Raw genomic sequence first — 16336 nt, 5'->3', positions numbered from 1 at the left:
TGTAAATGTCCTCATGATTTCATTTGCTTTGACAGAAATCTGTGTTCTGTTAAAATGTAAACCAAAGTATGCAGAGGAATCTTCTTCCACCGTCTTTTCAAATGCACATCACAACATTCAGACTCCATTTACTGCTGTAATTGTGACGTCTGACATCACATATCAGTTATTGAAAGAGCGCAAACGACACCAAAGAGATCATATGTGAAAGCCTCGTGAGTGTCTCCAGCTAATGCACAGCAATGTCTGTTCACTAAGGAGAATGTGCTTCCTCTGAGCTCTTGTACAAAATGGAAAGGGAAAGATGAAAAAAAAAAAAAAAAAAAAAAGTCATGCTAAAACACCCCAAATGCCCTTGCAAGAGGAAAAATGTTGAGCAGCCTGCTCTGGTCATGGCTGTTATTAGGAGCAGTGTAAGAAGAGTGCAGTCCTTGGCAGATGGAAGCATTTTTTGAGTCTACATGTGTGTGCGTGCCCATGTGTGAACATGTGTGGGTGGATGAAGAAATGGAGGAAGAAAGGGAGAACAAAAAAGAGAGAAACCTCAACCAAAAAAAAAAAAAAAAAAAAAAAAAAAGAAATCTCAAAAACCTCAAAATAAAGAAACAGGCTTTTGTAAAAAAATTCCAAATTGATGTTTATGACAGCTTGACAGCTTGCTCTGCTCGGCTTCCTGTCTCAGTCATGGGGTGACAGGTGACACTTGTAGCGAGGACAGGGAGCCTGATAAGCCTACACAGAGATAAGTGAGGCTCCACTTGTTTTCTCAGTGGTTTCCTGTGACAATTCGCCATTTACACCTCTGTCTACACTCACATCAGGCAGCCTCACAACATGCTAAACTGTCTCTCTCCTCTTTGTCTCTGTCTCACAAGTACAATATACAAACACATACAGAGGGGTTTCATCTGACTTTACACTAGATTCAGTCAAGTGGTTAAAAATCGGTAATAATACTGACAATTCATTGCTTAAGTGATTATCAAGTTAAAACACTACATTGGTCCCACATTTCCTAATTCTCTAATCGGACTTTGAATACCTTTGAGTTGTCATATTTTTTTACACTTACAGAAAATAATCCATAGATGAATCCTCAGTTGCAGCCCCAGTCACAACAACTGATGTCTTAATAGCTTCATATGCTCAAGACTCATTTAGCATGCCATGGTTCAAATACTTAACGCTGCTGTGAATGCCAACCCCCGCCCTACCCACCTCTTTTGCCACACTGTATGCTTTTTCAATGAGGCCCATTGTGCATGAAGACTTGAAACATATTTTTGGAAACTTTTTTTTTTTTTTTTGTCAAAGGGTCGCCAACATTCTGGCGTGAGAGCACAGGGGGCTGGTAAACCGGCACTGCATTACCCTTATGTGGGCTCGCTGTTACAGTAGCAGACTTTTGGAATGCTAGTCAGAACTCCAGTCTGAAAGAGACTCACTGTTGCGCAGCCACTTACTTTCCAAAGTTGGGGTGGCTGTTGTCATGCACCTTCTCCGATCTTTTCAGGAGCAAAGAGGGCTCTGAGATGCCGTTTCGAGTGTTCAGCCCACGCTTCTGTTTCCCTGAAGGCTTTTGTTTGTGTTGTAAGATGGTATATTTGGTTTTCAGAGGCGCTTGAGGGAGCTAACTTTTGCCTAGCTTCAGTTTTGCTGAGGCGGTGAGCTGCATAGGCAGGTGTGATTTCAACATGCGAGCCTCAAAAAGTGGGTGGGTTCGTGTATATGCTGAAAAAACCACAAGATCAAAGTGTACTTCTGTGAATCTAGTTCAGAGACAGAACCACTTTTTTAAAATTTTTTATCTTTGTTCTGCTTTCCCCCTTTTTTTCCATTAGATGTAATAACACTGAAGGTTGATTTTACCAGCTTATTATATTACTCTTCATTCATGAAAAATGCACTCCATTATAACATTACAGATGACTTAGCAACTGCTCTCTTTCTCACACTAACACACGCACACAGTCTGTATTCAAGTCTCGGAGATGTGTTGCCGAAGGCTGCCTCTCTTATTTTAAACCGGTGATTTCATCTGTGTGGAACTCAGACTCTAGATTCACATAGTGCACAGGGCAACTGGCAGACAAGGGGATACATGATGAATGGGACTGTTGTATTTAAGAGGACATTTGGTTCCATTGCTGCAGTTCAGTCTGACCCAGATTAGACGGTTTACTTTGCACCTCTTCAGACATCAGTTAAAAATTGTCATGAATATTTAACACTTTCATACACATGTAGAGATCTTTGCCTTCTTCTTATCTTCATTGCACTTAAATCACTTTTCAAGTATTTTCAGTCTCTTTTATGTTCTAATCTTGCTTCATTTAGCATTAACATACCATACAGTAGATGCAATGTACTGTATCTTTAAATATAATCCAGTGCTTTGGAACTGAACTGCAGAAAGTTAGTGCACCCTGAATCTGGACCTTGATATCTTTGCACTGAGCTCACACTTTGCTACTTAAACCCCCACAGCAACCAACAACAATGTGTCTTCTCAGTGTAAACAGCTCTTCTTTAAAATGCACACCTCCCTCTCCCTCTCTCCCACATCTGTTCTGCAGGCAGCGGCCCCATCCAGCTGTGGCAGTTTCTCCTGGAGCTGCTGACCGACAAGTCTTGCCAGTCCTTCATCAGCTGGACAGGCGACGGCTGGGAGTTCAAGCTTTCTGACCCAGATGAGGTGAGAGGTCGCGACACCGCTGGTCACCGGCACACGCTCTGGGAGGTCCTCAGTAGTTAAGCAGATGAACTAGATATCGTGTTACGTTTTCAGAGCGTTTGCCTGCCTCGCTTGGCTCCATTCAGTGTTAACTGTGCTGGTTTCACGTCAGTAGTGAGTCATTTCGAAATGACGGAGTAATACTGAAAATCAAAATACTGTTATTGAATGTAAATGTAGATTAATACATTAACTGATGATCATAGGTTTTCCTTTTTTTTTTAGTCTGACTTTGATTAAAAAAAAGTTTCATTGTATGATTTTCTAACTGTTCATGACACATCTTGACCCAGCTTGTTCCCTTTGTTGTTTCAGGTTGCTCGGAGGTGGGGCAAGAGGAAAAACAAGCCCAAAATGAACTATGAGAAGCTGAGCCGCGGCCTGCGCTACTACTATGACAAGAATATCATCCACAAGACGTCGGGGAAACGCTACGTCTACCGCTTTGTCTGTGACTTAAAAAGCCTGCTGGGCTACACTCCCGAAGAGCTGCACGCAATGTTGGACGTAAAGCCTGATACGGACGAGTGAAAGCAAAGCTGAAACAGGAAGTGACGACAAACGTTAAGGAGCCACATGGACTGGGGCTCATAAAGTGGTCTTAACTGTTTGATAGCATCGGTAAACCATTTTTCTTGGGGACCAAAATGTTTTTAACGGCTAACTGTGGTCTTTGTCAACTTTGAGCTCCTGTCTCTCAGACCATGTTTTCAAAAGAAGGCACAACGCCAAAAGCCTGTATTCATACTCTGTTGCATTTGAGATGTGTGTGCGCGCATGTGTGTGTGAGCGTGCGTATGTTTGATATATACCGGTATTATTTAGCAGCTCAAGGCAGATGGAGCGATATCGGGTAGAGTTCAGGTTCCATTCTGCCTAAGTAGCACGGTGGGGAGACGAGCAGAGCACAGCGGGCAGAAAGTTCCCGCTTAGAAAAACGGTTGCCAAAAAAAAAAAAAAAAAAAACGAACTGAGGAAGGTTTAATGTCATTTTTCGATATTATGTTCACAGTTTCTCTTTGGCAAGGAGAGAGTTTCCAGCTTGGACCAAAAAAAGTGTTTGTTTATAATTTGTTGTTTAAGCAGATGCTTGTGCCAGTATTATATTATTGGTGTTGAGAACACCCAATGTAAACCTACCTAGCAGGCAAATATTGGAAAGATTATTTTACGTTGTCAATGAAGGTATCACAGTGGAACCAAATATTAGATGCCATTAGTAGTTTAACTGTTCTCTTCTCTTGGAGCCTTTAACTGAAATGTGCTGATTTGTTATCAGACAACACTATAGACACTGGCCCTGTGCTTTTATAGGGTGTGAGGACCTGGTGATGATGATTACTCATACCAAGAGCGTCTGATAGACAAGACAACTGAAAGTATCCGTTGCGTTTGAAACTGACGCTTTCACCTTTACGTACATGTTTGCCACCTTGTTCGAGACGCATATTGTGACTGAAACTTATGCATTTTTGCATATACCACCAGTATTAGCAAACTGTAGACAATCTATGTGGGGAAAATCAGGAGTCTTTGGTAAGAAGCGTTGTTCAATGTGCAGATTAGATGCATAGTTTGTCGGTTCACTGTCCATGTTAGCGTTGCTTTAGAAGTGTTTGAGTAGTCTATATGTCTGTCTGTACAATAAAAAACACAAGTGAAGTAGATGACGGAGTGATTTCACAAAATCTTAAGAATGTCAGATTATTGTTTCTCTTGTCATGCAGTACATCTTGGCCATAAGGAAGTGGCTGCAGTATAGTGTGAAGGTACAGTGTAGGAAAAAGGGACAGGCAATAGAAAAAATGTCGACTAGAGAGATTTAGAGGCTGTATGAGTGATGAAGATGGAGGTGAGTGAAAGAAATCTGTGGACCCTACAGATAATGATGACTTGTGAGGAAAAGGACTGACAGAAGCGATGAAGATGCAAGTTGGCACTGCTTGGAGGTTTGCATTACACGGGCTGTGCATTTAATCTGCCACCACCATCAAGATTGGATGCTGCTTCCAGCTTGAAACCTGAATGCAAATAAGAGACGTGTAGGACTAGTGACAGTCATTTATATTTAATATGTCGGTTTGTGGGTTATCTCTGAACAAAATAACATTCAGTTCATAGTGAGTAACTCATGTATGATTTCAGCCATATTTTTTGGGGTTCCCTCAAAATACAGGCATTCACTGGTTACATTTGAGCAAATTGGCAGTGGTTTCCTCCCAACAGTGGGAACAGTGGCTGTACACTGGCCTTATGGGAAATGCCAAAGTCAAAAATCATCTTAGAATATAATGTTATTGTTTACAGTGGCTGAATGTTACCCATATGATGAAAATAGCTTTTCAGATGTCTATTTGTACAGATTGTATTTCATAATGCTTTATTGAGACCCAGATTACACAAATAAGCAAGAGACAAAGCAGGAATAATAACCAAAACCCCTGTGAGGTCTTTGGCCACGGTGCTTCATGTATCGTCCACAATGTTGGAAGACAGGGACCAAAAATCTCTCACGTTTTTTAGAAAGTGTTGACTTTTCTTTTATCTTTTGTTCACATGTTGGAAAGCACACAGCTTTAGGACAAAGAGAAACGCCTTTGCTGACCCGGGTTTCCCACTGAGTGCAGAGAAGAGATGCTGTGCATATTCATAATGTTTAATTGGTAACAAGCTTGTTCACCATCATCAAGCACTGACTCACAAACCTTCACCCACGCCCGTCATCCAGCACAGAGAAATTCAGCAAATGAATTAGTAATAAGCTTCACTGTACCTTCATTCTGTTCTGCATGTTGGTGTCAAGGTTTCAGAACACTGTTTTTTTGTTTTGTTCAGGTTTTTGACTGATATCAGTGTTTTATGTTAAAGAGAGCTTTACATATTTTTAAATATATATGTACCAGTTGCTGATGCCCCAACAAAAGGTCACAATGTTTGTATGGTTGACTTCATAAGATCAGTGTGCTGAAAGACAACGTTCTGTTACTTAAAACGATCATATTTTGAAAATTATTTTGTCAGGAAAACATACTGTTGTTAAGAGAGGTTACTGCAGGTCTTATGTATGAATGAACCTTAGTCAGACAAGCGTATACACACCAATAGATTGTGGCATATGCATATCTCAGAATGGATTCAGAAGGAAAATCCTTTTTTTTTTTTTCTTTTTTTTTGTTTTGGATGTTTTTTTTTGTATATTTTATAGTGTCTGTATTTTTTTTCATGAGATCATTTTTATTGTATTTAGTTCACAAACATTTGAATATTTTTCAATAATTTATATTTTATAAAAGACAAGAGATGCAGACAGCTGGTGCTTTCATGGGAATTTAAAGGTAGCGCAGGACAAAATAATGTAGCGACTTTATTTTTTGGTTTATTTTTTTTGTTTATTTTTGTTTGTTTGTTGGTTTTTTTAAATCCTTTTTATATAGAAAATAGACCTGTCTGCTAGAGAAAAAAGGCTGATGCTGGCCCATCAATGATTTCTGCTGGAAAGGTTTTATAAACTGTAGCTTCTATTTCTAAAATGTACTTAATGTACTTCAAAATGTTATAAAATATATGTGAAAAAAGGTTTCGCAATTGTGTGTGGTTTTACTGTTTTGATTCATGAACATACTCTTTTATAATACTATGCTAAATAACAACATTTATTAGTACCATAAACTATTATTATTACTATTACTATAGTATGATTAACCTTTATACTAATTTACTAATTTATTATGCTAGACTGACTAGCTTTGCTATGTTGAAACATGGTGTTATTTTATACCTACACTGCAGGAATTACTGTGGTCTGAGATGTGATTTTGAGTCATTAGACTCAAGGTTCCTTAAACATTTTCTGTATGACGTGGCTGACCATTGAGAGTCATCAGAGACACTCACAGAGCAGGTTGTAACAACAGACACAGGAAATTATTGGTTGAATTTAATTTTCTGTTAGATAGATAAATTGTCTATTGTTGAAATCAACACACTGGCTTCAAATGGGGCCTAGGTGGCCTAGGCCTGGTGTGTCCCAGTTTTGATGAGTGTAACCCATGTGCACTGATGAGGTGACGTCAAAACAGAACCAGCACACTGGGGCCCATTCATGTGCTTGTAACCCTGGGCTCATATAAATTCCACTGCAGATAGAAAACATACAGGGCCGTGGCCTGCTGCCCTAAACTGCACAGCTGTTTGGTCCTGTTGCAGCACTGTAACACAGGTCCAACAGATCAAGCTGTTTTTTAGTTTAAGACAATGTACAAACAAAACACAAAGCACACGAAAACATCTCAAAGCTGTAGCTCTCAAACTTTTTCTGCCAGGTTCTTCTTCAGAAGCCAAAAAAAAGTTCACACCGCACCCTCCCTGCGGTTCTTGTCAGACATTAACAATGATAGGGGAAACAACTAATAAAGGGATCCACGCTGAACTTTAATGAAATAAAGGTCAGCACGACAGTATCAGCAAACTCTTGTTTATAATTACATATCTCAGTAATTCAACTTGGTTTCACTATTTTTCTACTTGGCATGCCCCCACCACATAGACACAGTTCTAGTGATGTGTATTTGGTTTTGAACAGATTTACATGAACAGTCTACAAAGGTGATGTAAAAAAAAAAATGACAGTGATGCTGATCACATAAGACACACATACTGTAAAAATCCCACAATATAGATACATGACTGATTTCAGATATTTCACATGTAACCCCAGGCAAACATGATAGAGCTGTCTTCTGTCAAAATCAAACCCACAATCTTCTGCTGGATCTGTTGGTGGTGCTCTTGGCAGAGGGCAGGCTGAGGTTACCCAGGTGGTTCTTCTCCTGTTCCACCTCCCGCTCTGACTGAGCTGATGATCCAGACCAGACGTGATGGCTAGGCACGTTTTTAAACACTTGCCCCTGTGGTGCATGTTCCAGCAGACCTGGAACAAAATCCAAGCCATTATGATACCACTCATACCTGCCTATTTCCCATCTGAACCCAGACACAAAGCTGGCTCACACGGACACACTTTGGCCAATCTTCCCCCTTTTGTGCCTCATTCAAAAAAAAAAAAAAGACAAAAAAGAAAAAGCTTCCACTGATTTAACGCTGTGTTTAAAAGTGAAAGACAGCTGAGAGAGACATGAAGAGCAGAGGAAGCCTGTGCAGAAAGTGAGAACTGTCACACCTGGCAGCCGCTGAAAGATGTTTGATGATTTCTGCCTCTCCTGACAAAAAATATCACCTCCTGTCGTCAGCAGCTTACAGCTCTCTTGACACTGGAGTACGGCTCATTTGTCAGTTTTCAAACCTAAATATTTATCTACAGGGTCTTACCAAGCTACATCTGTCTCCTGCATGTAGTCTTAACATGACTGAGAAAGACAAGGAGGGAGATTAAATGATGAACCAGTGAAACCACGAGGTTGGGAAATATCAGCCATGTTAGAGACATTGTTGCAATAAAAACAGATGATACTACTGAGTGTTTGGTCTGTTTATGTCTGTAAGGTTCTTCCTCTGGCTTAAGTTAATTTGCAGCCCCTGTTCCTGGTTAAGCTATTGAATGTGGAGTCTAATGCTAGGAAGGCAAAAACATCATATAGGTGCTTTACTAGGAAAAAAATGCATCTCACCAATGGGTCAAATAGATTTTGTCTGTACTTTTTATGCGGTGAAAATGACAGAGTTTAGAGAACAAGCAATATGTATTTTAGGGTATTCCTGTGTGGGAGTAGAAATTATGAGAGGGTGAATGGAAACTGAGTCATAAATGATGATTGACCGCTACAGCTGAGCAAATGGCGCCTATGATTAAAGGTCTGGGAGAGGCATCAGTTATTAGAATTTTTTAATTCAATTACTAACCCTTTTATCAAGCTGACAGCAGTATTCAACACTATTAAATACTTTAAGCTCAGTAGCAGTGCTTTCTGTTGCACCCCATTGCTTCCCAACACACTTTGCTTTGGATCAAGTCTTAATTAGCAGCATAGCAGCCAAATGAAATAATAAACAACGCTGTGGCTGGGCCAAATTACAGAATCTGTCTAAGCAAATGCTAAATACTGAATAGAAAACATGTGGCAGCTAGCAGTTCTGTGGTCCTGACAGTAATTTGTAATCGATTTAGTAAATCTGTCCTTGTATCTCTTAAACCAATCATGGTACCAGAAGAAATGTGCATATGTGGTGAAACTTAAGTGTATGCACGTTATAAATCATCAAGGCCAGTTACATAAATCTCCATATGAGAACGTTACAGTGCATATGTGTGTCATTTAAATGAATTGTAAAAATCAGTGCAGCAGCTGGTAGCTGAATTAAAGCCTGAGCTCTCTTTGGCTGGGACGGAAATGTTGTGTAGCATTTCTTAGCATTTTAGAGTTGCAGAGAAAATCACTGATTCAAAATATCTTTACAGCAAAAGCTCTGTCAGCTTTAAACTATAGCTATGAGAGTCTACTGTCTTTATATTTAAGACTAATGGAGCCTCTGCTATGATAAAGATGAAATACAACCATATCTATTCTCATTGCCCTAACTTAATGTCCTCTTCATAGAAAGAGAATCCCTGTGACGCACAAGAGACCAACTCAGTGGTTCCATTACGCAGAGAAGTTGTGAAATATAACCAATGTGTCCCTAGGGGCCCTGATGGCCTGAGTAAAGACACAGTTGCATGAGGATATAATCATGTCCTATTGTCCTTCATGGTTGGGTTGACTTGGGCCAGTATTGACTCCAGTGGTGTCCAGGGACGATCATAAGCAAAGTTAGGAGTACTATATCTTCTCAAGTATGACCCTTCTCATGGAATTATCTACTGCTGATCTGGTCTCCTGCCATAAGTCAATGTTTTTTGAAACTGGGCTTGTATGAATTTGTCCAGACCAGTCATCAGATCATGAACTACCAATAAGTAGTAAAATGTTATTTACTTTTATTTCTATTTAAAGGAAAACTGAACATTGTGGTCATTAACCTTGACTAACTGACAGAGGAATTAAGAACAGTTGGTCATAAATTACTCTACTCAGATGTTAACACAAAGCCATTTGATATATACTTTATTAGGAACACCTGTACAGCTGCTTATTCATGTAATTATCCAATCAGCCAGTCATGTGGCAGCAGTGCAAGACCTAAAATCTATCACGCAAATGCATGTCAGGGGCTTCAGTCAATCCAATCAATCATGGTTTGAATAACACACTTTCTCTGAGTATTGCTGCTGACCATCCCTGCATCTCTTTGGGCCAGAATTTACCATCTTCTCCTGGGTTCCTCCAGCTTGATAATGCACCATGTCACAAAGCGAAATTCATCTCAAACTGTTTTTGTGAACACAACAGTGAGTTCAGTGAACTCCAGAGGCCTCCCCAGTAACCAGATCTGAGGAACACCTTTGGGATGTGGATGGTAGAACAGGATGAATGTGCAGCTGGCAAGTCTGCAGAAATGATGTGATGCAGTGATGTCAATATGGAGCAGAATTTTAAAGGAAAGTTTCCAAAATCTCAGACAGCAAAGGGAGGCCCTATCCATTATTAGTATGGTGTTCCTAATTAAGTGCTTGGTGCATGACCTGACTAACATTTAAATTGGAAATAGACTTTCCCTCCAATAAAAAATGACTCCATAGTCAAGTTATATTGTTAAGCAACACGCAGCAGTTGCATGAGACAGAATGAGTTGGCAAATCCCCCAAAAGCAGCTGTTTTGTTTCTTGTTACAAACTGATAATCAGCGTTGTTTCTTTGGTGACACTCTTTCTATAACTTTAACCACGTTTTAATCATTGGAACCATGAAAACGAACATGCTCTAGATTTATTTTAACCCAGACAATGATCTTTCCACCAGACATACCCAAGATGTTTTTTTGTGCCTAAACCCCCAAACCATTACCATAACTTTGGCACAGCATGAAAGGGTTAGTTAGGTTGTGCAGGTTGAACTTTGTTGGTACAGTGTATTGGCAGGTTTTGTTGAGAGTGACTAACTTTGCAAAAAAAAAAAAAATGTCTTCATTAAAATTTATTTGGTTGCAAGACGAAAAAAAATAGCACACATGGAACATGCAACATTTCAATATACAAGGTCAGGCAACAATCGGCACATTTGTGTCACAATAACTTTGTTGGTAAATTGTTGCATCAATGAAAGTTTTGTGAGCTTGCAAATTACAGTGTTGGGAAAACCTCTCCTTTTCTTTAGTGTGTCACAATCTGATCATTGCTAAAGTATCTTGAATTAGATACACACATTACGGTTATTAATTGGTTATGTTATGAATTAATTTTTCACGATATATATAACAGAAGAATATTGTTTTAGAGTTTTTTACCCAGAAAGGAAAACCACTGAACTGAACTTGGATTGCTGCATAAAAAAAGCTTTTTGGGGGTATTGCCTCTCCATCTTCAGTCAGTTATGCCAAGCTTTAGTGTGGTACCAACAGTCTCGTCTTTTACTTCTTTACTTCAGTAAATATTCGCTGTTTAATCTCAAGAAATACCAGCACAAGTGAGTAAGAAGCACATGTACTGCTACTGTGGGTGCACAGCATTCAGAGTCTGATGTTCTTTCTCACCAGCAGTCTCACTTTTCTAGACCCGTCTGGGGTTTAAATCACTTTTGTATTAAACCTTAAGAACTGACAAATGAACTGTATGACCCACTCCTTCAATAGCATACATTAAATTTCTTATTAAAATAATACAAATTAAACATAATGGAGGCTATTTGACGATCCAAAAATGACTGACACATAAAAAAAGCCCTCTTCCTTAGATAAAGCACCTACAGTCTCAAGGTCTGTTACACACTCCAAACCTCTCCTGTTCCTCCCTTCCCCTCATTCATTGTATTGTTGTGTCTGAGATTTGTTGAACCACATAGCTTGGCAGGTGTGCTGACTGTATTATCCAGGCTCGTGAAGGGCAGATCCAGGCCATCCCCCGCTTTGGCTGATGATTTGCATTTTTATTGCCACTGTCGCATCCTCAGTTAATACACCATTGACTTCCAGAGCCACCCCTGGACCTAACGGCATCACCTTGCTATCCCACCTGAAATGAGAGTGCCTGCTGGCTCCCCGATCTGCACTGGCTGAGGCTCAGGTACCAGTCGACCTGGCATTCTGGGACGGAAATGGAGCGTCCTCTCATGTTAATGTGGACTTTCCATTAGGAAAGATGATTGATTTGTGCTGTGCTGTTGCTGTGAATAGGCAATAGACTGGCACAATAAAAGAGTAAGATGGGGCTTTGTGTGCAGGTGAGGCTGTATGTGAACTAGAGTGTGACTGAATCAGGGTGCTGATGATGGGGTGAAAGGAGAGGAGAAGGGGTTTGGGGGATGGAGACGAAGAGAGATGAGAGATGGAATGGAAGGTTGAATATGGGCGGATGAAGGTTAGGGGGTGAAAAGGAGGAGCGGAGGGTTCTGAGATGTGGAGGGAAGGAGAGATGAGTGGTGGGAGGATGGCACAGGTGTGGAAGCTCTCAACTGAGTTCATTTCAAACGTAGTCTCCAAACTAGATGAGAGAAGACAGCAGAAAAAAGAGAGGTCTTTAAGTCGACTTTCTTTTCTCACAAAAGATTATGCTCAGGTTTCCTTTTGTGAGCCAATTGAATACCTATTTGAAAGCCCTTCTGTTTGAAATGTATAAGTCACAGAGCTGGGGCATTCAGAAACATTGTTACAGTGTTTGCACAAGCACTATGAGGGAGAAAGAGAGGGAGAGGGTTTAGCTGGATTAGAACAGGTTTTGGTCACTGTCCAGTTGAACAAGCAAATGTTTTCGCTCTTCCTTTACTGTGAGTCGACTGGGATTCAGCAACTTTCCCAGGACATCTGCTCCCAACGCCCACGTTTGAATCTCCATCCAATAGGACCGCTTCTTTCACCCCTAAGACCAGCGGGTGCTGTGTAGTGATTGGCTGCCCGGGCCAGGGCCCAGAAAGGGAAGGCTGAGCCCTGAGAATTTTCCGAAACATTTTCTTCTCTGTCTTGGCTTTCGCCAACATCTGCTTCCAATCAATGTTAGTGAAAAGACCACTTCTCTTTCTCCCTGCTGTCTGGGTTACACACACAAACACACACACACACACACACACACACCGAAACACACACACACACACACACACTAACTCCAGGTAACCTTTTTCCTACAACCTTCTTGTTCTTACTGTCGTAGTGTTTTACATTTTTAAGCAAGAACATGCATTATGTACACTACAGACTCAAGTTTATTCAACAGCTGTTTGTACATGACGGACTTCACATGCGTCAAGTGACAAATATTTGACTGCGCAGAATGATACATCATTATTCATAAATCAGTTCATGAATCAGATCTGACTGAACTCAATGGGAGAGAAAGGGCAGAAATTGGTAAAGAGAAAACTATTTTCACATGTACACACACTCAAACACATTTTAAATGTCCTTGCAACTGCTGCCCTCAGCACTTCATCCCACCCTTTCCATGAGAAAATAGTACCACGGGTCAACTTCCCTGAACCACAAGCGTCAGTTTCTGCTGTTCTTTCTTTCTTACTTGCTCTCTGTCTTTCGTTCACAGCTCAGCCCTCATGTGTGGTCATTACTGTTGTTCCTATTGCGTGACTTTCAACTACAACAAGTCAACAAACTGCAGAAAACCTTGCTTATTACAGCAGGTACTTTCCAAAGATGTTCAGCAATAAGCTTGGTGATTCACTGTATCTGAGGAGAAACACACAGTGTAAGCAGCAGTTATTCCAGTTCTTAGCAATAGCTTGCTCTCCTCAGTAAGGCTGATCGTGTTGTTTCTGCCAGCACACTGCTTAATAGGCTTTGGCCCCCACGGCTAAATAATCATGGGAGAAAAAACTATGAGGTTATGAGGTTGGTCAAGCGATATTTGGGAGTTATTACAAACAATTCTGTGCAACAGCTGGACCCAACTGTAGAGGATAGCCCTCTGAGAATGTATGTATTCTTTACAGAAAGCAATGAGGAAAAACTGAGCTACCTGTAGTATAATATTCGATTTAACACCACTGAGCTTCCAGGAAGTGTTGAATTGCACAATACCTATAACTGCAAATATACTGTCTACTATTATTACTCATCAGTCAGAAACCACACTGCAAAAACGATGCTAATGAAACAACTGTGGCTTCCAGAGACAATAAAGTTACACGTGGCTGTCCGACTTTGAAACTTTCCTTCATTTCTTTTTTTCAACATGATCAATAAATAAAATATGTTCAAAATGAAAAACGCGTTTATAAAGAAGAATTGCCAATCAGAGCTAATAACCACAGTTGTGGAAGAGGAGATTTCACATCTCAGCTGGCTGCTCGCTCTGTAGAACAGCAGATAATCATACCAATTACACATCATACTTTCACTCAGCCTTCATGTCTCTGTCAGTCTCTATGACCTATGGGGTTGTTTTTCACAAAACAAAAGCTCACCTGCAATTACTTTTGCCCATAACAGACATTTTGTAAGTGAATGCAGAAAGATTGAAGAGGTTGATGATTGAGGAAAAATAGATTAAAAAAAAAGAAAAAATTAGTTTGGGAAAACGACAAGGATGTTAAAGGAGTTCAAATCTAAACTCCAGCCTTTGGTATGTTGTTCAAGTAAGGATGTATAATTGTCATGCTACTTTTGTTTGGATTTCGTACATTTGCACAGATCATACATTCAAGTTGCCCTTTGAAGTATGTCCCTTCAGTAGTTTCCTTTACTGGCCCTGCACTCTTTCCCCTTCAGTCTGTGCATGCTCTTCATCGCAGGCTGGCCCCTCACTGCCGCTTGTCTGGCTTAACTCTCTGATTCACCTGCTTCTTTTTCTGACACAGCTCAATGGGCTCTGCGTAGCAAACACAAAATAAAAAATACCAAAAAAACAAAAAAAAAAAAAACATGGTCAGTGCAAATATGGCTGAGTTAGATGTACAGCAGAGGAGGAGGAGGAGGTGGTGGTGAAAGGCCAAATCTCAGCACCTGCTGTCCCACTGTTTGCTGTGAGTCATGAGAACTGGCTGACGATGTGCTTCATGACATGTTGCATGCTCTGTTTTGGCTTACCTTGTGGAGGAGGTGGCTGAGTAATTGCTCCATACAGATGAGCTCAGACTAAGATTTTTTACAAGATTAATTGGGACGTTACAGTGAAAGCTTGGAAACAGGCGAATAACAGTTATAACTGAGTGGTTTGGTAAGAGTCCAGTAAAACTCCTCCTGATTAGAAAGACTAGAGAGCTACTAAATGTCTTGTCCCCGTAAGGAATTTAAGCACAGCCCCTTTCTGCACAGACCACAGTGAGTGAAGTAAGCTGTTTCAACCTTTGGCACTTCAGAGGTTAAAGTTTTGTGGGAAAGGACAGAAACACCCGGGGTTTGTGTGAAGGCACATGTATACAAAATGAATGAACTATTTTTGTTCCAATAACAGTACGTACATTTGCTCGGTCCTGAGCCATGAGTTATGATAGCATAGACAGGAAGATAGTGAGAAGTGAGTGCAGCTCAAGCAGAACGCCAGAGGAATACTCAGGGATTACACACTATTTTAATACTTTTATGCACTTTACATATATTTCATATCTTTTTTTTAAAACCATGTTAGTGGCACGGCTGACTTTACCAACAGCCATTGGTCCAGACTGAAATATCTTAACAGCTACTGGACATATTACCATAAAATTAAGTACAGACATCCATGGTCCCCTGAGACCAAAGCCTAAGCACTTTGGTGATCCTCTGACTCCTCCAAGTCACCGTGGGTGAGGCGATTGGAATGTCTTGACACATATTGGCTGGATCACCATGAGTTTTGGTGCATGTTTCCCTCAGAATGAAGCCTAATAGCTTTGTTGATACCTTGGCTTTTCCACTGGCATCATTATCAGGTTAAAATTTCACCTTTTCTGGCACTTTGGTTTATAATGAAGTACCTACCAAACTTCAGATGCACTTTGTCTTTAGCGTAATTTAACAAAAGCTTGCAAATATGTTTAACTAAGATGATGAAAATGGTCAATAAAATCAGAATGTTAGCATTGCTACTATAGCCATGTTGGCATTCTTTTAGCATTTAGCTCTAAGAACTGCTGTGCCAAACAGCCTCAGAGAGGCTATCTGCATTTCTCACTGTTCACTGGATAAGCTTTTTATGGACACCAGTACAGTTGTATTAACAAATGTCAGAAATGTTTAGTCATCTGGATCTTTACTGAACCGTAAAAAGGAAAGAAACTTTCCCAAGCTGATAGTGTCTCTAATTAAATTATTTATATTATGCCAAAGAAGGCAGTCTGATCATGCTCCAGTAGATGAATTATTAAAATGCCAAAAACTCAATTATATTCACCATAGTCGCATTTAGCTGAGTGCTGAGTGTAGTGCCCCTGTACCTGTGATAGAGCCGAACAGGTGTGTCACACAGCTCACCTGTGCAGCACCATGGTCAGCTCCACGCGTCTTTGTCCCACCATGGACACCAACTTCTTACAACCAACCACTGGCCTGAACTACAGGCTGTGAAAAGATGTGGTTCAGTGATATCAGATGAATCTCCAGTGCTAATGCTTTTGGTTTCCGGAA

General features: G+C 40.4%; 1 protein-coding gene across 8 annotated transcripts in view; it reads left to right on the top strand.

The window, feature by feature from the left end:
- ets1 (v-ets avian erythroblastosis virus E26 oncogene homolog 1) overlaps window positions 1-3672 on the top strand; it is a 34386-nt gene extending 30714 nt beyond the window's left edge. For all 8 annotated transcript variants that reach the window (XM_071471565.1, XM_071471570.1, XM_071471566.1 and 5 more), the window contains 2 exons: window positions 2577-2695; window positions 3050-3672. In XM_071471565.1, the coding sequence (XP_071327666.1) occupies window positions 2577-2695; window positions 3050-3265 (335 nt within the window). In that variant the 3' untranslated portion in view covers window positions 3266-3672. The remainder of the gene's footprint in view (window positions 1-2576; window positions 2696-3049) is intronic.
- The last annotated feature ends 12664 nt before the right edge of the window (window positions 3673-16336 follow it).

This window comes from Trachinotus anak, unplaced genomic scaffold (genome assembly GCF_046630095.1).
Source record: "Trachinotus anak isolate AG129_WGS33_773 ecotype Australia unplaced genomic scaffold, CSIRO_AGI_Tana_v1 ptg000034l, whole genome shotgun sequence".
Lineage (NCBI taxonomy): Eukaryota > Metazoa > Chordata > Actinopteri > Carangiformes > Carangidae > Trachinotus > Trachinotus anak.
The sequence above is the reverse complement of the archived record's forward strand: the minus strand, read 5'-3'. Positions and strand labels throughout refer to the sequence as shown.